Source organism: Peromyscus californicus, unplaced genomic scaffold (genome assembly GCF_007827085.1).
Source record: "Peromyscus californicus insignis strain IS unplaced genomic scaffold, ASM782708v3 Scaffold_9__1_contigs__length_137607984, whole genome shotgun sequence".
Classification (NCBI taxonomy): domain Eukaryota; kingdom Metazoa; phylum Chordata; class Mammalia; order Rodentia; family Cricetidae; genus Peromyscus; species Peromyscus californicus.
Genome location: NW_026294617.1, coordinates 107097280 through 107118899, shown reverse-complemented (window position 1 = coordinate 107118899; position 21620 = coordinate 107097280). Strand labels below are relative to the sequence as shown.

Sequence of the window (21620 nt, the reverse complement as noted above, 5' to 3'; positions counted from 1 at the left end):
GGGCACATATATAGTGTTTACCAACTGCAAGGTGTTGTACTAGGCACTGGGGTGCAGAAGTTATGGTGAAATTTTATTTGTACTGAAATGCGATTTTATTTGTATGTTAATAAATAAAGTTGCCTGGAGGTCAGACCTAATAGCAAGCCATAGCAGAGCCGGGCGTTGGTGGCGCATGCCTTTAATCCCAGCTCTTGGGAGGCAGAGCTAGGCGGATCTCTCTGTGTTCAAGGATACAGCCAGCATGGAGACACACGCCTTTAATCTCAATACCAACCATAGAAGACCTGGAGGTCTATACAGATGGGCAATGATGAGGAGGTCATGTGGTTGGGTTTACAACCAATGAGAAGGCAGAATAGAAAGTCAATAAAAAGCACAAACACAGGAAGTAGGTCTCCTGCAGAGAGGTAGGACAGCAGTGGCAGTGAAGGGTAAGGTTTTTAATCTCAGCTCTTAGCTATTGCTCTGACCTCTTGGCTTTCCTCTCTGAATCGGCTCTGTGTTTCTTATTTAATAAGACGGTTACACCTACAAGAAGTCAGCAAAACCAGAAAGCATGTATAAAACATGATCAAATGGGTGATCACAACGATGATGAGATATATTCTGTGAGAAGTGAGAGGAGTGGACAGGAGAAAGGCTTTTAATAATTTACCAGGAGGGCTTTGGTTGAGAACCTTCAGGGAAGATTCCATAAGGAGATAAAGGGTTGACTTGAGATCTGAGTAAAGAGCAATATTAACTAGTCAAGAGATCATTCCAGGAGGGGAAAGAATATATGAAAGTCCCTTCACAGAAGGGAGCCATTGCTTTTGAGCATCTGAAGAAGCCCAGAGGGGGTGGATCAATGAGCAGGAAATGGTGCTGTGTGTGCAGTGGGATGAGACTGGTGAAGAGAAAGGCCAAATCATATAAGGCCTTAGATGATATATGAGTTGACATTTTGTTTAGATGCTCATCTGAAGAGGACTGTAGAGCCCTTGAATTAACGTGGCTACACAGTGGAGGACAGACGGCTAGGGCAGTGGGTAGGCGGTGTATGTAGGTAAGGCAAATGGAGGCAAGTCATGTAATCCAGATGACAAGCAGGCACAGGGTGATAGTGAAGGAGATGAGGTCTGAGAAGTTAATGGTGAAAAATTAGCATTAAGAATGCCTGTGCCTGCCGTGTGGTGATGGCACTCGTCTTTAGTCCCAGCCCTCGGGAGGCAGAGGCAGGCGGGTCTCTGTGAGTTCTAGGCCAGCCTGGGCTACAGAGTGAGTTTCAGGAAAGGCTCCAAAGCTACACAGAGAAACCCTGTCTCAACCCTCCCCCCCCCCAAAAAAAAAAAATGCCTGTGCCTGAAGGTTGAGAAAGCGAAATATGATGATTCTTAGATTTCTAGCTGGGTTAACCATGTAAATGGTGTTTCTTTAGACAGGAAACACTGAACAGGAAAATATTTAAGAGAAGTGGCATATAAGCTAGGCCTTGAACATTTGGAATTCAATGCTCTGTGTGTGTGTGTGTGTGTGTGTGTGTGTGTGTGTGTGTGTGTGTGTGTGTGTGCGCGCGCGTGCGCGTGCATGCTCATGTTCATGTGGGGGGGCAGGGGGCGGGGGCGGCAAATATGTTTACAGGTGCACATGCATGTGTGTGCATGTGCAGACCAGAGATCAGTCTTGGATATTGTTCCTTAAGCATTACCAACCTTGTTTGTGTAGTGAGATCTCTCATTGGTCTGGAACTCACCAAGTAGGCAGGCTGGCTGGCCAGCAAGACCCCAAAGAGCTCCCTCCCCAGTGCTGGGATTACAAGCACATTCCACTACACCGAGCTTAGAAAGTCTGTAATATGGGTTCTGCAGCTCATACTCAGGTCTTCGTGCTTATATAGTAAGCAATTAACTGAACGAGCCCTCTCTCCAGCTCTCAATGTAATTTTGATGTAGCCAGGAACTATGGATGGCTGTGGACTATACGTCAGTGGCTGGAGGAAAGGCGCTACTGTGGCTACCATTTAGTGACCTTAGAATGGGATTCTGGACCACAGATAATTTTAGGAAGAGTGAGTAAGAGGAGAAGAGGAAGCCAGGCTGAACATTGAACTTCAACTGTTCAGTGGCGCTGTGATGCAGGCATAGAAGAAACCTAGTAAGACAGGTGAGGGGTACAGCGGGAGGGGCAGGGAGAAACCCGGGGCATGCTGGGCCACAGAAGCTAAGAGAGAAGCCTCTTTAAGAAGGAAGATAGAAGAAGGGCTTTCTGTTCCATCCCACAAGGATTTTCCAAGGTGTCATTCAACACACACTTCATCATTCAGTGTAAATGCCACCTCTCAGAAAGAAAGGGCCTCTGAAAATTCGCTAAGGAGACATGCGTCTTAATTGCAATCAAATGCCAGATGTCCTGGCTCTACTGACTGACTGGCTAGTCTTTAGCCAAGGCATTATTTAGCTTCTCTGTTCAGTTTGCTTATCTGCCAGATTGGAAGAATCTTAGTTTCCCTTTATGACAGCTGAGAATACTGAACAAAATGTAACCTGTAAAAGTGCCTGACCTGGGACCCAGTCTGTAAGCTGTGCTCACTAAACGACATTGCATTTGCTCTAAAGTCCAAACTGAGCAGAGAATCCTGAGCTCTGCCCGTTTGCAAGTTGACTTTGATTTGTCAAGCAATCAGTATTGTGAGATGACTTTTATCTGCTGCATTGTGGAGGTCCTGAGCCCCAGTGTGACTGTCTTTGGAGACGGTGCTTTTAATCAGGTCATTAAGGTCTAATGAGGTCGTAAGGGTTGGGTTTTAATCCAGTAAGACAGGGGCCTCCATGGGGAAAAAGAAATCTCAGAGCTGCATGTGCATAGAGGAAAGGTACTGAAGGGCACAGTGAGAAGAGAGCACATGCAAGCCAGGAGAGACTCCAGGAACAACAGCACTGCACACTGGTCTTGGACGGCCAGCCTCCAGAATGGTGAGGAAATCAATCTGTGCTTTTAAAGCCAGCCGCTCTGGGGTGTCTGTCAGCAAACTAATACAGCCACTTATCATGCTCCTCGGAGAACCCGTGTCAGACTTGTGTTTCCCATTTGTCACGTGCCAGAGCTGAGTCCACATTATGCCTACCCTTTTTCTCTGTCCTGAGAATCTCAAAACCCTGTCAAAGGGCTTCACGGTATGACTGATCTTCCTCTGACTCCTCTGTCAGTTGGCTCTTCAGCGATTGCCTGCTGCACTTCTGGAATCTCCCCAATAGCGACACGAGTGGTACCCCTACCTGGTACAATGCCTTGTCTTCAAAGCAGCTTTGAGTCATGGACATGTGTCAATAATTGATCCATACTCAAAGAGTGGGCCAGCCGATGATGGGACAGTGTATCAGATAAATAGCATTTACCTTTGGACCTGTCCTTTATTGCCTAGAATACACATTAAATTCATTCAAGGGTATGTGGATTTGAAAAAATCATCTGTGATTGTGGAGTAAAACTAGCTCTTTAATGTCCTTGTGGACAAACCAGAGGGGGTGCCATGTTAGTGTCACCCCTTCATAAATGCTCAAACTCTTCCGGACAGTTTTGTCCTAACACAGTGCAAATGAGCCCAAACATGATCCTACAGTATCTAAGCTCCACCCTCATCAGAACACAGGTTCTGAGGGACTGGTCCCTACAGTCCTGGTCATGAATACCATAAAAATACCTTCTGATGACAGAGTAGAACTCAATTTCTCACACAAGCTTGTATTTATCATCTATCACCATCTCTATTATTTATTTCTCATGTATCAAGACAACTGAAACATACTGAAGACATCTTTACCTGACACAATGTGCAGCAGTCAGAACCCAACAGCCACCAATATAAATTCCCCCACAGGTGATTCTTTCGCCATCCTTAATTGCCACCTGCCATGGGTAGTCTCCCTGTAAGAGACATTGTGTGGTTACTGCCCTTCTATTGGATGGTGTCACAGACAGGCAACCCTAGGACATTTGCACGCAAGGTCTTGATCCCTGTTGGCACACCATTCCCTCACTTTTGTCTGACTCAGGCTGATCCTTGGAGGACTGTGATTTTCATGCAGGCTTACCACGTCTGCTGGCTTCCCTCCAACCACTCTTTTCCTTCGAGTGTGTGTGTTTCTTTTGACTCCACAGGATACTTTAGGTAACAAGGACTTTATCCGTTGTCTCTCTTCAAGAAAGGAAAAGAGTCCATCATTATTTTCACGAAGTCATTACCTTGTGGATAGACACTTCTTGGTTCTATCTACCTGTCTGTCTGCCTGTCTGCCTATCATCTGTCTGTCTGTCTGTCCATCCATCTCTTTCTCTTGGGGTGTTTGTGTGTGTGTGTGTGTGTGTGTGTGTGTGTGTGTGTGTGTGTGTGTGTATGTGTATTCAGGTGCATACACACATGTCTATTTGAGACCAGAGGTCAACATCAGATGCCTTCCTCAATCACTTTCCACAATCATTTCCTCAATCATTTTTTGAGACAGTCTCTCACTAAACCTGGAATTCACTAATTGGCTAGGCTGGCCGGCCAGTGAGCTCCGGTTATCTGCCCCTCTCCCTCACCTCTGCACTGCCATTACAGACGTGTACCACCACTGGGCTTTTTACATGGGTACTGGAATCTGAACTCAGGTCTTCCTACTTGTGAGTAGATTATTTATGTAATATATGCATACATATTATATAGCATATATGTAGTACATATATACATATTATATAGTATGTGTCAAAGCAGGCCACATTCATTAGTAAGTAGTTTTAGAGACCAAACTGTACTGTTTACCTTATTGGGAAATTCTGGCTCATCATTAAAACTGACTTGATTCTCTGAAGTTCTGTCTAAAAGTGCACTTGGGATGGAAAGCTGGCTGAGAGGTTAAACGTTTACCAAACTCTGATAGATGAGAGATGCCACATGTCCAGGAATTACCACATTGAGATCTCAGGGTGAAGTGTGTGTCACATTTTGAACTCATTAGAATGAGCTTATGATACAGAGCAATGCATCTTTCACTGTTATGCTTTTCACTTTCCAAAAGAAAATCTCTTTTCAATAATATTAATGTTAGCATTATGATAGCAAGTACTTTGTGTATGGGCCCATACTGAACATCCCATATATATTTTGTCTCATTATATAATTAGTATAATTAATAATTTGTCAAGATATATTAATCAAGAGAGGCCATATGGCAGGGCCCTGGATGGTTGGATCAGCAGGCCTCATTATACATTTGCTTCCCTCCTGGGTGGGCGTGTATGTATGATGTATTTGTCACCAAGAAAACACAGTAGAGCAGGGCTCAAAGCATGGGTTGCACGAGAATGCATAAGAAAGGAAGAAAATGGGAGTGTAAAGATGTTTTCTTTATTCTTTCTCTGTATTTGTCATGGCATGAAAAGGTTAAGAAATTAGTTTCTTCAAATGAGAAAGGACACTTCATATTAATGGTAATTATTTTGGGCATATCAGCAAGAGGTAGGGTCCCAAGAAAGAGAAGTTGTGAATGAATATGGAGAGATTTTATCAAAATCTCTCACCTATCCTACAAACTGTGTTGAGGGAAGGGTGTGATGATCTGAAGTTTTTGTTTAGACTCTAGAAATTAGAGATCCTCATTCACTGAAGGCTGTGAAACCAGGAGAGATAGAATCTGAAAACAAATGTTATCTTTAGTAGACAAAAATGGTGTGTGTGTGTGTGTGTGTGTGTGTGTGTGTGTGTGAGAGAGAGAGAGAGAGAGAGAGAGAGAGAGAGAGAGAGAGAGAGAGAGAGAGAAAATCCTTCTTGCCTGGCATCTCTAGATTGGAGATATAAATCCTGTACTCAGTGGTTTGTTTAGAAAATTGTTTACTGATTTGAGACCCTGGAAATTAGAAGTTAATATCACATGAATTTTATTTTAAAATCTCCCCAAACCAATTGGTATATAATCTAAGTTGAGAAGGGTGATAAAATTAAATAGTTAATAAAAATGATGGAGTCAAGCTCAAAAGTCAGTCTTGCCAACTTTAATAAGTCACTGCCTTCTCAGGAACTTCTATCTAACTTGTCAGAAACTTCCTGGTACCATGATTTATAACACAGAGCAAGGACAGGCTCACTCAGCTAGTGTAGAGTATCTGCCATTTTAGAGACAGATTGTATGTCATGCTTGAAATCAAGTTATTTTTGACAAGACTAAACTGGCGAAGCTCTTATCTGGTAGGAAAAACTTTAGGTGGGACTCTAGTAATGTTTCATTTCAGAATCAGTCATTTGAACTAATCTGGCTTTAGAAGCAATTCTCAAGCATAACATGAGTTTGCTTTTCATAAAAGCAATGAGGAAGGAGAAAGAAAGTGTTACATTTTACTTAAACCTATATCGAAGTTAATTTTTGCTTGGATTGATTTTATATGTAATACGTACACATATATTACACAATATATGTGTATATTATACACATGATGTATACATACTTGGTATTAAAATGCTAGCTGAAACCAGTGAACTAGCAACGAAAAAAGTTGACTCACCTGTGTCCATATTGGGAGTCAAAATTTCTGTTTCTTCAGTTTCCTCTGCTGTGATAAAACAACGGAAAATTATCCAAGTGGTTAATGTTATGTCTCTAGAGAAAATTCAATCACTAAAATGGCTTAACTCTGACGATTTAAAATATGGCCCACTTCTTTTTATAGACAAGTGCCCAAGCATGTCGTTTGGTTTCCTTCCTATAGCTGGGCAACTGGAAAGATGCAGATGAACTTTGTAGAAATTCCTGGTGGTGATGGTGTCTGTTGGTGTAACTGAGGAGCGAGACTCATGCTCTGCAGACAAAATACTCAGCTCAGGAAAGAGAGATTTCCCTTTCTGCCCTCTCATTCCAGCTCTTTATATGAGGAAGAGAACAGCCATTGGCCCTGACCAAGGATCCAGGTGGGCATTAAAAAGTCCACCCTACATTGTACATCATAAGGTGCCTCCCCCAGGAGCCATGCACCTAGAGATGTCTTAATGATTTTCGTGTAGGAATGGCTAGCTAGCATTATGATCTAGGGTGCCTCCTTAAACTTTTTTATGTATCTTTCGACCCTGCCATCACAGGACACTTTGGCAGACAAGACCATAATCCCTATGGCTTGGAGATCCAGAGACAAATTCCTACCAGCATGTTGCTCTGTTTGGGATGAGGATAAAGCAACTTCACTTTGACACAGTGGTCTTGGACTTCGTTCCTGGGTTTCTCAAATTCTCTTTGCAACAGACATACAGGGATCTACTGAATTACATACTGAAGTTGTGTCCCAGGGCATGAAGGGTTCTCTCAGAGATACTCACATGAGTACATGTATGAATCAGAGAAGACTCAAATGGTAACATTAAATGCTCAGCAAAGGCAAGGAGGGAAAGTCCAGTGCAGCTGAAGGGTCCTGGCATTGGAAGGGCATGAAGCTTCAGAAGCACAAGCCACAGGGAAAACGATTGATGTCTTTGGTGATACAGAAACTAAGCATTTCGTTTTCTACATTGATTTATTTATTCACTACTCACAGTGTGTGAATATTGTGTAGGTGTGTGTATGAGCACGTGTGTGGAAGTCAGGACAATTTAAAAGTCAGTTCTCCATCCACTGAGTTCCTGGGGATTATACTCAAGTCGTCAGGCATGATGGTAGCTGCTTATCCACTAATCCATCTTGCTGACCCAAAACTAAGAATTCCTTTTCAAGAGATTTCATCATGGATGGAGCTAATAAACAGATGGGGGACAGAATGAAGAGGATATCTGTGATGTCTCAAGCTGGCAAAGGGTTAATATCTAGACTGTAAAGGGGATGCCTTCAAATCTGTGAGAGAAAACACTACAGTGAAAGAAATCTAAAATTAAGCAGAGCATGTGAGCTGGTGAGGAGATGTGGACTGGTGAAGGAAAAGAAAAGGCAGGAGGCAAAACTCTCAAAAACACCAAAAACCTGGTAGGCCTGTGTGAATCTGACCCAAGCCATTGGCCATTCCAGAGTCCAAGTTACTAAGTGACAACGCCATCACTTGGCAGTTGGCAACTGGCTCAGTGTAAAGATGGGTGGTGTTAGATGTTGGTGGGTGATGAGAGAGTTCAGACAGTATAGCCGGATGTGAGAACTGGTACTTAAAGGCTCTGGCAAAGCACATTCACGTGCTACCTGTCGGTTAAGGAGTTTCTTACCCCAAGACTTACGCTCTTGCCAGGTAGATGTTTCAAAGCATTCACACATTCTGAAGAAGATGTTTATCACAGTGTGGTGATGGGCTGATAGTCCATTGCTCAAAAGATTGAGTAAGCTGGAAAGCTGAGCATGCACTTTATGTAGGCGGCCAGAAGCAGCAGAGTAGATGAACACACGGTAACATAGACAGAGCCTTCAGAGGCAGTGCTTTGGAAAAGAAAGATAAAGGAAGCGTAAGATACACAGCGCAGTGAAAGATGTGTGATCACGGATGTACAATCCACAGATTACAGTGTGCACTGGAGGAGAAAACACACACACAAAACGACACAGACACCCAACCACACTAGAGTGGTCGGCAGGAAAATGGCAAGTAGGGGTAAGAGGTAAGCAAGACAGGCCCAGAGGGAACTAGTCACGATCACATGAAAAAGACCTGAGCAGTATCATTAATTCACCCCCACTCCCCACCTGTGCCACTGATGTCCGAGGCTAGAGAAGGAAGAGGAAAGAACGGAGGGAGAAAGAGAGGAGGAGGAGAGGGGGGCGAACAGCAGCTGCAGAGGCGCGAAAATGACAATGAGATGGAGCACAAGGTGTTCACTGAGATTGACATTTAGGGCAAGGGTGGGTTCTGAGGTGACTCCTCCCCAGGAATCCCAAGACACTACTTGAGTCGTTTTATATGATAACTAAGCTGGGGGATTTAGGGGAGGGAGATGAGGCAGGAGAATCCACTAAAACACACTTTGTTTGAAATGTCATAATGATAGCTAGTACTTTATTCGCTAATTTTTAAGTGGCTCCAAAGAGCTCAACGATGGCTTATAAAATAGATACCAGAATATGAAATGCTTTGTATTTCTTCCGGTGGTGGTTGCTTTAAAAGCTTGCTTTGGAAGGGAAAAGGAGACAAGAAAGGTGTTGAGCAAAGGTCCCATGTGTGGAGCAGCACCCTCTGTGTGGTTTTTCCCATTGGTGTGACTGAAAGGCTACCACAGTGAGCAAAGACCTCTGCTAGCTGAACTGAGAAAACTGGGGTCCTGTTTGTATGCACTCATACCATACTCAGCTCACATAAATTACAGGAAGACAATTATCACCTGTTTTTGCAACATCCCAAGGTTTTAATAAAAACTTACGTTGATCTGAATGTGCAAGTCCTGAAGAAAAATAAAACGCAGAAGCAGAGTTTTACCACAGTGAAGAATAATAACTTTTAACTGTGTGAAAAGTAAACCCCACACCATGTTATTACACACATACCCCAAACGAGAATTATAAATTTTCTATTGAAAATGGACTTACCTTCATGAATTTGAGGATGTCTGGCTTCTAAAAACAAAACAAAGCATTAGCATGAAGAGATTATTTTTATTTAAGTAAAAAACATGCAAATCATTAATATATCAGAAACAATATAGCAACTTAAAATTAATAGTTACAAAAGGTTGAAAAAAAGGAGCCAAATAGCATCTCATTTTAACTTAATGTTAATTCTAATAAGATTTTTATCTTGCATTTAAACATATAACAAGTTCACTTCAGCAAGAGAATTAAGTTTTAAAAGAGAGTAGTATTTTAGTTCCATCTGTCCAGATACTCAAAAGGAAACTTACTATACAATTATATGAAGTTATAATTATTTTTTAACTTACACTAACAAAGAGGGGGTATCCTGGTTGGGTTTTGTCAACTTGACACAAACCTAGATTTTCTGGGGGTAGGGAATCTTAACAGAGAAAATACCCTTGGGGAGATTGGCCTGTAGGCAAGTTTATGGGCATTTTCTTGATTAATGCTTGAGGTGGGAGGGCCCAGTCCACTGGAAGCAATGCCACCCTGGGCAGGTGGTCCTGGGTTAGAAGAGAACAGGCTGAGCCAGCGAGCCATAGAGAACAAGCCCCACGAAGCAAACCACTAAGGAGCATTCTTCCAGGGCTTCTTCAGTTCCTGCCTTTGGGTTTCTGCCTGGACTTTCCTCAGTGATGAAGCTAGACCTGAGGGATTGTAGGATACAGTAAACCTGTTCCTGCCCAAGCTGCTTTTGGTCATGGTGTTTTATCACAGTAATAGAAACCCCAGCTATGACAGGGAACTTATACGAGATAAATGCAATCGAGAGATGATACGGATTTGCTGTGACTTAATCGTCAGAGAGCGTTAGCAGTTATACATCTCAGCTCTCACTTGCTCTTTCTTTAAAAGGGAAGCAATTGGAACCATTTCTGGAATACTAAAGGTGGCACTCATCCTAAAGTAGGGTGGTTGAAGTAACAATGGTATTTTACTAAGTATATGATATACATATTCAGAAAATCTGTAGGAAAATAAGCTTGGTGTTTTGGGTAGTTACTCTATTGCATATTTTGTCCATGAAAGCTAATGGATCGCGTCCCTTGGCCTTAATCCCCATTATTTTAAATAGGAGAGGAAAGGAAACCAGAGGGAGACCGGGGGAGCCTCAGACGTTCCATCGGCAGTGAATTTTGGATTACCTTTGCAATCACTCTCGTCTTCTCCTGTAATGCAGTCCACTTCACCATTGCACTTATAGTGCTTTGGAATGCAAACGCCCGACTTACAAAGGAAAGCTTTGCCGTGGCAACCTGTGTAAACACAAGCAGAAGTTATTTCCACTCTTTACCATCCAGAGAGGTAGGGGCTGAGGCAGTAGCTCAGTGGTAGCATACCTATGTGAAAGGCCCTGGGTTCAGTCCCCAGCACACACATACACTCGTGTGTGCAAACGTGCACGTGTGCATATATACATCCACCCCATATGCATGCACACATATGAAATGTGTTGACATTTTTAGTCATAATAATGAACATGGGGGATTTGAATGGTGGGTCTGTCCCTACCTTTGCAACACAGCTCATCACTTTGATCTCCACATTCATTGACACCATTGCAGACTGTCTCCTGAGGAATGTGTTTCCCGTTCACACACTGGAAGGACTGATTGGTTGGAGAATCTGTAAAGCAGGGATTATCTTTGTGACATTTATTTACGGATTCATGGTATAACATCCTTAGCACGTTACGGGATACAGGGAAAACTAAGATTAAAAATATGACTTCCAGAAATGATACAAAGGAATGGGCATGATTGCACATTTCTCTAATCCTGGGGCACCTTGGGGGCTGAGACAAAGGGATCACTGCAGACCTGAGGTTAACCTGAACTAAATAGCAAGATCCCATCCCTAAACCAAAAATAAGTTAATACATTAATTAAAATTAAATCAATAAAATGAAGGAGCAGCCTACAGAATGGCAAATACTTGCCAGTTACATATATGATTAATTTTAATACAAAAGATTAATATATAGAATATACAAGACATGTTTTGAAAATCAAGAAAACAAGCAACATAATCAGAAAATGAGCTCTGGAATTGAACAGAGAGTTCTCAAAGAAGAAATTCAGCTGGCTAATAATCACTTTAGAGCCGGGCGGTGGTGGCGCACGCCTTTAATCCCAGCACTCGGGAGGCAGAGCCAGGCGGATCTCTGTGAGTTCGAGGCCAGCCTGGGCTACCAAGTGAGTTCCAGGAAAGGCGCAAATCTACACAGAGAAACCCTGTCTCGAAAAACCAAAAAAAAAAAAAAAAAAAAAAATCACTTTAGAGAGGGTTAAACATCATTAGCCAGAGGGAAATTCAAATTCAAACTACTTTGAGAGTCTGTCTTATCCCAGCGGAATGGCTGTTAGAACCAAGTCAGATGACAAGAGATGCTGGTGAGGATTTGGGGAGAGGGGAGCCCTTGTTTCTTCTCATGGGAATAGAAATTGGTGCAGCCACTATGGAAACCAGTGTGGAGGTTCCCTTAAAAAAGCTAAAAATAGCCTTTAATCCCAGCACTCCGGAGGCAGAGCCAGGCGGATCTCTGTGAGTTCGAGGCCAGCCTGGACTACCAAGTGAGTTCCAGGAAAGGCGCAAAGCTACACAGAGAAACCCTGTCTCGAAAAACCAAAAAAAAAAAAAAAAAAAAAAAAAAAAAAAAAAAAAAAAAAAGCTAAAAATATGCCCTGCGGTGGTGGCACAAAAGCTTCACAGAGAAACCCTGTCTAGAAAAAAAAAAAAAGCTAAAAATAGAACTTTCATGTGACTCAGCTAGATCACTCCCACACATATATCTAAAAATCTCTATACCTTATGACAAGGATACTCTCACATCTATGTTCTCTGATGGTCTATGCACAATAGTTAGGAAATGGAATCAGCTTAGTTGTTCATCAACTGATGAATGGATAATGTGGTACACATACACAATGGAATTTTATTCAGTCATAAAAATTAAATTTGCGTGGAAATGAAAATGTTTATGCTAAATGAGACAATCTAGGCCCGGAAAGAGAAATGCTGTACCTTTTCTCTCAAATGTGGATTCTAGTTTTGAATTTCTAGATTTCTGTGTGTAGGTTGGCATGAGTGTCAGTGGAGGCCAGGAAGGAAGAAAGGAGCCATGGGGTGGGTGGAGGCAGGAGGAGAAAAAGAGTAAGATAAATGGGACGTGAAGACATGTACAATGGGAGATACAAGGCAACCAAAAGGTTTGAACAGACTTGGGGGTGGGAGGGTGGGAAGATGTGAGGGCGGGGGAAGGACTGTAAAAACAAAGGATTGTGAAAAAGCCATGTAGAAACCTACTTTACAAGCTAGTTAAAAAAATAATAAAAAGAAGTTGGAACAAAGATAGCCTACATAGGTGGATAATGCTACTCTCAGACTTACGATTTTTTTTTTTAAATGAAAACCCTTGCACTAGGTGTGGGAGACCTTCCTATGAGTTTTGGTCAGAGAGGTCCCAAGAAACTCCCCCAGATAGTAAAGGCTCCTGCCATTATTCTTGGCTGCTCATCATAACTAGATTGTAAGGCCCTGTTGCTGATGACACCGCACACTTAGTCTGCAAGACACATAGAAATCAAGCTGGATCTAAGCTGTGAACTTCCTCCTGGATAGCTAGCTGACAGAAAGTTCTATGTAAGCTGCTGGGGAAGAAAACGTATCAACAGTCTAGAGGGGGACCCTGCATGCTATAATATCAACCATCCAGGCAAGATATGCCCACTGGTGTGATAGAAGCCTGACAGTTTGGGGGGCAATCACCAATTTCTGATTGGATTGAGGCCTACTTTGTGGGAGGCACTAAATGCCTGGTATTCTAAGGCAGGTGAAATCTCTATGAATGACAAGTCTAACCCGAGGGGAGAACCTTCTTATAATGGTTTGAATAAGAATGACCCTCATAGGCTCATATATTTCAATGCCTGGTCACCAGGGAATAGAACTGTTTGAAAGGATTAGAAGGATTAGAGGTGTGGCTTTGTTGGAGGACGTATGTCACTGGGTGTGGGTTTTAAGGTTTCAAAAGCCCAAGACAGGCCCAGTCTGTCTCTGTCTGTCTGTCTGTATGTCTCTCTCTGTCCCCCATTTCTCTCCGTTTCTCTCTCTTCCCTCTGTGTGTGTCTCTGTCTCTCTTGCTCTCTCTCTCTGTAGCACTCAGCTCCTTCTCCAGCACCATGTCTGCCTGCATGCTGCCATGTTCCCTGCCATGACGATATTGGACTAAACCTCTGAACTGTAGGCAAGGCCCCAGTTAAATGCTTTCTTTTATAAAAGTTTCCTTGGTCATGATGTCTCTTCACAGCAACAAAACCAGTGACTCAGATATTACTACTGTCATTTGCTAAACGGTCATAGTGTCCAGATACCTTCAAAATATTTGTTTATATCCATGGACTAGTGTGACTCTGCCTTTGTGCTGTGGATGAAGGTTGATGCTGCAGACACTTAGGTCTGGTCAATGTGCTGAGAACAGAAGTGACTACTGAGTGCTCAGCCATAAACAGGACATAGCTCCATCACCTCTGTAAGGCCCAGGGGCCATTGCAGACGAGGGGATGGAAAGAACGTGCGAGCTGGAAAATGGGGAGGAGTGCTGTGAAACACTGTCATCCACATAACACAGTAGCAACGCACACACGCTCACACACACACACACACACACACACACACACACACACACGCACACACACACGGCCTGAACAGACAGTCCTTCAGCATTTCATCATGGTCAGAGAGGTGTCTACTTTCTGAGGAACTACTGGCAGTGTGTGTGCTTGTGTGTGTGTGTGTGTGTGTGTGTGTGTGTGTGTGTGTGTGTGTGTGTGTATGTGTGGTTTTCTTTGATAGTGTGAGCACTGGTGAGTTGCTCATGCTCCAAAAAAAGAACTCCTTACTTAAGCTTATACAAGCAGCCCAAACTAAACTCACTGTGGGGAGGGGTGAAGGAGGAGAGCTGGGCGTATCTTTAACCCCAGCACTTGGGAGGCAGAGGCAGGCAGAGTTCTGTGTGTTTAAGGCCAGCCTGGGCTACAGAGGGAGTTCCAGGACAGCCAAGGATACATAGTAAGACCCTGTCTCTCAAAAGAAAAGTAATGAAAGCGAAATGGAGACTTGTTGGCAAGAAGAAAGGGTTCACAGGGGAGGGACAATAAGAGAGGTTACTGGGGAGTAATTCAATCACAAAATATTGTATGTGTGTTGCTGTGGGATGGTCTGTATGTCAAATGTGTTGCTCTGATTGGTCAAAAATAAAACACTGATTGGCCAGTAGCCAGGCAGGAAGTAACAGAGGGACTAACAGAGAGGAGAATTGAGAGAACAGGAAGGCGGAGGGAGACACTGCCAGCCACCACCATGACAAGCAGCATGTGAAGATGCCGGTAAGCCTTGAGCCACGTGGCAAGGTATAGATTTATAGAAATCGATTAATTTAAGATGTAAGAACTAGATAGCTAGAAGCCTGAGCCATTAGGCCAAACAGTTTAAATAATGTAAGCGTCTGTGTGTTTATTTTATAAGTGGGCTGTCAGACTGCCGGGGCTTGGCGGGACCAGGAGAGAAAACTATCCAGCTACAATGTGTATGATTATTAAAACTAAAAACCAAAACAATCTAAAAATAAAAATAAAACAAATCATTAAGTGTTTTAGTTACTAACACAGAGGATTCAGGAGCCTGGAGCATCACCTGTCATGGGGAACTACTGTTCACCCCTATTCTTTTGCTCCTACACTAACCCAGCCTCCACTTTTTGGACACACATGGGCTAGACATTTACATGTTCTAGTACTTTGATTTTCTTAGAACTAGAAAGGGTAATAGTTCTTGTCTTTGGCCCCATACATATGCCAAAATATTTCTAATGTGGTTTCAGGGGAAACTGAGGCAATGAGGTAGTCACTTAAGCATTTTAAAGAAATATAATAATGTACATAGGATTTAATGATCAAAAGAGGTGCCAAGGTGTCTCTTTATAGTTAATCAACTTATTTGCTATGGTTATTTGAGTTCACATATTCAAGGAAGCGAAGAGGAGGCAGATAATTTTGCTTCCACAAAGGAACTTGGGCGGCAGGTTTTGAGTGACAAAAAAAGAACAATGGAGGTCACAAATATAGGTTCTTGTGGTAGTTTGAATGTAATGGCCCCCATAAGCTCATAGGGAGGGGCACTATTAGGAGATGTGGCTTTGTTGGAGGAAGCATGTCATTGAGTGGGCTTTGAAGTTTCATATATGCTCTAGCTATGCCCAGTGTCTCAGACCACTTCCTGTTGCTTGCAGATCCAGATGTATTAACTTTTAGCTCCTCCTACAGCACCATGTCTGCCTGCATGCCACCATGTTCCGCCACAATGATAATGGACTAAACCTCTGAAATGGTAAGCCACCCAATTAAATGATTTCCTTTGTAAGAGTTGCTATGGTCCTGGTGTCTCTTCACAGCAATAGAAACCCTAAGTAAGACAGTTCTAAACTCCAAACTTTATAGAGGTATCATTGTCTCCTTGACTGACAATTGCATATCCATCATTGTTTACTTAATATAGGCATTTATGAAAGAAACAATCTTTATGGAAATACTCTGCCAACCTGCATCCTGTGTGTAACACACTACATCGGCTAAGCCCTGGTAAGTGTTAGTTCTTCTCTTGGTAAAGGTGCACTCCGCCAAACTGGTCTCTATTCCCCGGCAACGTACATGCAGGCATTTGGTGACGTTTATACGGAGATTTCCAGGTATATTAAACCGTCTTCGTGTGACAAGAGCACCCCTGTGAACAGAATGAGTGAAATCTGATAGGGGAACAGTTCAACTTTGTGTTTATAACCTTATCGTAGGAAGTGAGGGGCTACAGCAATTTTTCCCCCCAAATGATTTACAAATTATAGGAGACACTAACATTCTCCTTCCCTTTGCCTTAAAACCTTCACTTGAATCATAATTTGGGTTTTGTAATGATGAACTAAAATAATCAATTTCAACCAAGCAGTCAGGGTTGAAAGCATGGCAAACATTCAGCAAGTCTTGTTTTCCAGCTTTTACTGAGGAGGAATGCTTCCTTCACCCTTGATGTTTCCTTCCCATCAGAGAGTGTCATGCCTGACTTTTTATCATGTTACTACTTTTTTCTTCACAAAACAGAGTGGATTGCCTTGATCTGAGGATTCTGGAAGTATACGTCAGAAAAGGTCAGCACAAACTTCCCATCTTTTCTTTTGAGGAGTCTTCACACCTGCCCCCCATTTTGGAACCCTTACCTAGTTGATCTCATTATTGCTTAAGATGTGGGAGGTCAACTTGTTTGAACTCTAACAGTTTTGTTTGGCTTTTACAATAAACTACCTCTTTGTTTCAGCCTTGATAGTATTGAGGTGGTATTTTGGCATCTCTTTGAAGATGAATTTTGGTTGTCAGTTTTAACATTCTTTTTAGGAAAGCACACTGCTGGCTGTGTCTGTGAGAAGGAACATTTCCAGAGGGAACTAGTCATGAAGACTCTGACCTAATGAATAATTTAATCCCTTGCTGTGTTCATAATATGATAGCCTTATTTTGAATGGTCAAAGGGTGTTGTCTCATTGGAGGAAGCAGGTCAGTAGGGGCATATGCTTAGGGCCCCTTGTTTCCTGTCCACCACGAGTATCCTCTGCTCCACATGTTTCTACCCCCCTGATAATCTGCCTCACCACAGACCTAGAAACAGTGGACCTGGTCACAACAGGGAGCTCTCTGAAACGGGAGCCAGAATACACAGTTTCTGTCGTTAAGTCTCTCTCTTACACCTTTTTGGTCAATGCAATGCAAAAAGTAATTAATATAAGCCGGATGGTGGTGGTGCACACCTTTAATCCCAGCACTCGGGAGGCAGAGCCAGGTGGATCTTTGTGAGTTCCAGGCCAGCCTGGGCTACAGAGTGAGATCCAGGAAAGGCGCAAAGCTACACAGAGAAACCCTGACTCGAAAAACAAAAATAATAATAATAATAATAATAATAATAATTAATATAATGCTATTCTTTGAAGTCTCAGTGTGTTCAAAATATGTGAAAAGAATTTCTCTGTTTTACCCAACAGTCCAGAAATGATGACTCACGGTAAACTGTTATTCTAGGATATTCAATTGCTTCCTGCTTCTCTTTATAGAGGAAAATGGGTTAAAATTAAAAGTTGAGCAAAGATGCATCAGAAATGGAAATAAAAATAAAATACTAATTGCAGTGTTAGTAACAGATTAGCTAGAATGAAAGCAAAAAGAGAACAGAGAGGTATTTCTAGTTTCTCTGAGTCCACAACGAAGATTCAGAATAGTCATACCAAAAAACAAACACACACACCAAAAAAACGAGCCATTGGGGCAAATTGAGAAGTGAATATGAAAACTTCACATTAAAATCATTGTAGAAAATGTGATAAATAGCTGAGGTGTAGGTTAGTTGGTTGTGTACTTGCCTAACTGGGTTTCGTTTCCAACACTGTATTAACTGGGTGTGGTGGCACAACCCTATCATCCTAGCATTTCTGGAGGTGGAGGTGGGAGCAACAAAAGCTGAAGACCATCCTTGTTGAGTTCGAGGCCAGCCTGGGCTACATGAGACCCTGCCTTAAAAACAAAGCAAAGAAGATATAGTAAATACCAACAGTCCTCACTGGCTGAAATCAGAGAAGTCTGTCCATGAACTTAGGCAATTTATAGCAAAAGAGAGCTACCATGTAGTTGAAGACCAAGAGTTTGCCACTAACTGGAAAAGAGAGGTTGCAGGCCACAACTATGAAAAATCAGAAGTATGCTGTGGCTCACTCAAATAATAAAGGCCCACTCATGAACTCACAGCAGCTGTGGTTATCTGCTCAAGATCTACACAAGGTCAAGCCAGGAAAAAGATCCAGAATGGGTGGAGGAGGGACTCATGAGGCCCTGCCCCTAGCTGAGAAGCTATTGGCAATTGATAGCTCCTGGGGGAGGGGCAGTCATTTTTCTTTGGGGGCGTGGCCACTAGTAAGTTGTCCATGCTCCAGTAAATGACTCCACCCATGCACATGTTGGCAGCGTTAAAAGGACTCAGTGGGTTATAAAAAAATGGGAGAAATAAAAAGAAAAATATATGTTGTTGGGAGGAAGGAACTGTTGAGGGGTCAGGTGATACAGGGATAGCATGGATGGATATGACTAACATATATAGTAGACATGTAGGAAATTCTCAAAGAATAAGGTAGTATATTAAATAATATATTTAAAGAAGATAAAGACAGAAAGAAAGAAATGGAAAGATTTGAGAAAAACAGTTAACAGCTTGCTTATTGTACTGGATATCTATTTTATAGACCTCTGAATATAAGTATTTAAAAATAAAAAAACTGCCGGGCGGTGGTGGCGCACGCCTTTAATCCCAGCACTCGGGAGGCAGAGCCAGGCGGATCTCTGTGAGTTCGAGGCCAGCCTGGACTACCAAGTGAGTTCCAGGAAAGGCGCAAAGCTACACAGAGAAACCCTGTCTCGAAAAACCAAAAAAAATAAAAAAAAATAAAAATAAAAATAAAAAAACAAATTTCAACAAATGCTTAAAAAAAATAATTACCATAGAGGGACATTCTGTGACAATACAGTTAACTAGGAAATCAATAACAAATAGTTAATTAAAAGCAAACAAATGTATTCATTTGAAAAAGCACAAAAGAAATTTCAAAACTACGTCAAAAATTGCATTGGAAAATTAGGATATGTTATGAGTAACATAAATAAACTGTTACTTATGGAAACATAAACATAAATGTTATTTATGTTATGAAAAACAATAAATAAAATGCCACTTATGGAAACGTAGAGAGTACAGACGAAGCATTCCCAGAGGGAAATTGTACCTTCAGTATGTCTGTCAGTAAAGTAAGAGCACCTGCAAATGGTTTAAGTTAAGCATTCAACACAAAACGAATCAGAAACAAATCGGAAGGGTGGGCTGGGGCTGTACTGACTCCTGGGCATGAGGCCCTGGGCTCAATCCCCGGCACTGTCCCCTTTAATAAAATAGTAATAATAATAAAAGGGGAAATTAAATATGGAAATGGCATAGTTAAAGATAACAGCAAAGAGTAAGGATATAGAAGTAAAGAAATAAAAACATTTACAAGTACAAACATCTCTGCAAGGCTAACAGAGGATAAAAAGAGAAAGGTCATAAATAAACAATATGAGATCTGAAAAAATAGATGTCACTCTAGATGCATGAAATCGAACAGTCAGGAGTGTGTTTGAGGGTGTAAAAGTCTCCACAGGATCTGTCCAGAAGCATGGTGCTCTCTGCTCACAGAACTCTTACGGCTGGGCAAACTCGGACACATTTAGTGCTCACCACAGTGCTGGGAGGTGGGTGGTTAGATTCTCAGCTTACATAGAAGGGCATTACAGCCCAGGGAGATTGACCAGTCAGAAAGAAAACAGCTGGAACAATGGAATTAACTGTCCGGCAGATCCTTTGAGACAAGCACTCACTGTTGAAATCCAAGGTCAAAGCAGGCCACATTGGCTTCCATCATGCCCCAGCTTTTTTTACATATGAACATTTTCTCATCTTGGTCCACAAGTTTGACTTGAACAATTCCCTCTGCATCTGTAGATCCATAACTTAAGGAAACATTAAATTTCCCTAAAATAAAAAACCAAAAGGTTAGACAGACAATATTTCATTTATTTTCTTCCTTTTTAACTTGTCTTTATTAAAATACCCAACTTCAGATTTACTTTGAACATCATAATTGTTTTAGCAAGTGATAAGCTATTATTTTGGGAGTCCTAATCGTGTTAGTGGCCATGCTGTTCATTGGCATAAACCACTAAATTCTCATACCAACCCTTAAAGATAAAGTTATATTTATCTTCAATTGAAGATATGAAGCTGAGGATTGGAATTTGCTTTACTAACTGTGGTGGTTTGAATGAGAATGGCCCCCATAAGCTCATATTTGAAAGGCTGGTGGAACTGTTTGGGAAGGTGGTGTGGCCTTATTGGAGGAAGTGTGACACAAGGTGGGAGTTGAGGATTCAAAAGGCCATGCCAGGCTCAGTCTCTCTCTCTCTCTGTGTCTCTGTCTCTGTCTCTCTCTCTCTGTCTCTGTTTCTCTCTCTCTGTCTCTCTCTTTCTCTGTCTCTCTCTTTCTCTGTCTCTCTCTTTCTCTCTTTCTCCCTCCTTCCCTCCTTCCCTCCCTCCAACTTGCAGATAAGATATAAACTCTCACCTACTACTCCAGCACCATGCCTGCCTGCCTGTTGCCATACTTCCTCCCTGCTATGAGGGTCTTGGACTTACCCTCTGAAACTGTTAGGGAGTCTCCAATTAAATGCTTTCTTTTATAAGTCGCCTTGTTCATGGTGCCTCATCCCAGCAATAGAACAGTAACTAAGATGCTACTCTTCACTAATGTTACTCCAACACCCACCCGCTTAGAAGGAAGGAAACAATGAAAGAAAGCACCTGTGTCACGGTGCCTTTAAGAGGAATGTCTTAAGCATTCCTTTCCAAATACAGTGTGTGCCATAACTTTGTATCCGAGGACAGATCTGGGTCTTACTGGGATAGCTAAACTGTAATGAGTCTTTGCCTGTGCAGACTTTGCAGAGAGCCTACATGCTTCCTTTTATTTAATTCCTCCAAGAGTCTCAGGACTTACAGACTTCTACTATTCATACTTTACAGGTGATGGAACATGGGGCCCAGAGAGGTCACTAAGAATGTCACTTAACAGCCGGGTAAGCTTACAGGAACTTGAAATAAAACTTGACTGGCATTGAGGTCCCCCTACTCTTTTAGATTTTATAGATTCCTAAGCTGCGTGCCAGGATCCTAGCTTCCTAGTTGCATCAGGCCCCTGGACTGAGTATAGACAAGGTCCTGCCTGAAGTGCTGCCTTGGTCCCAGGTCAGCAGTGTCTCCAGCTATCCTTGGAAAACCAGTGTCAATGGGGTGGGGCCTGGGTGAGGGGGAGGACAGTGTTGAGGGGACAGATTCCAGGAGACATTACTGAGGTTAGATTTCTGGTGGGTAAGCTGAGGCCAGAGCAGGCTGTATCAGTAC

The 21620-nt window shown here is 42.3% G+C and overlaps 1 protein-coding gene across 1 annotated transcript in view; it reads right to left on the bottom strand.

Annotated features, from left to right (window-relative positions):
* Cfi (complement factor I) overlaps window positions 1-21620 on the bottom strand; it is a 55218-nt gene that overhangs the window by 10295 nt on the left and 23303 nt on the right. The window contains exons 4-10 of the mRNA XM_052732228.1: window positions 20042-20195; window positions 16144-16325; window positions 11058-11171; window positions 10691-10801; window positions 6520-6612; window positions 4074-4177; window positions 3803-3906 (exon numbers count right to left, since the gene is read on the bottom strand). Coding sequence (XP_052588188.1) covers window positions 3803-3906; window positions 4074-4177; window positions 6520-6612; window positions 10691-10801; window positions 11058-11171; window positions 16144-16325; window positions 20042-20195 — 862 coding nt within the window. The remainder of the gene's footprint in view (window positions 1-3802; window positions 3907-4073; window positions 4178-6519; window positions 6613-10690; window positions 10802-11057; window positions 11172-16143; window positions 16326-20041; window positions 20196-21620) is intronic.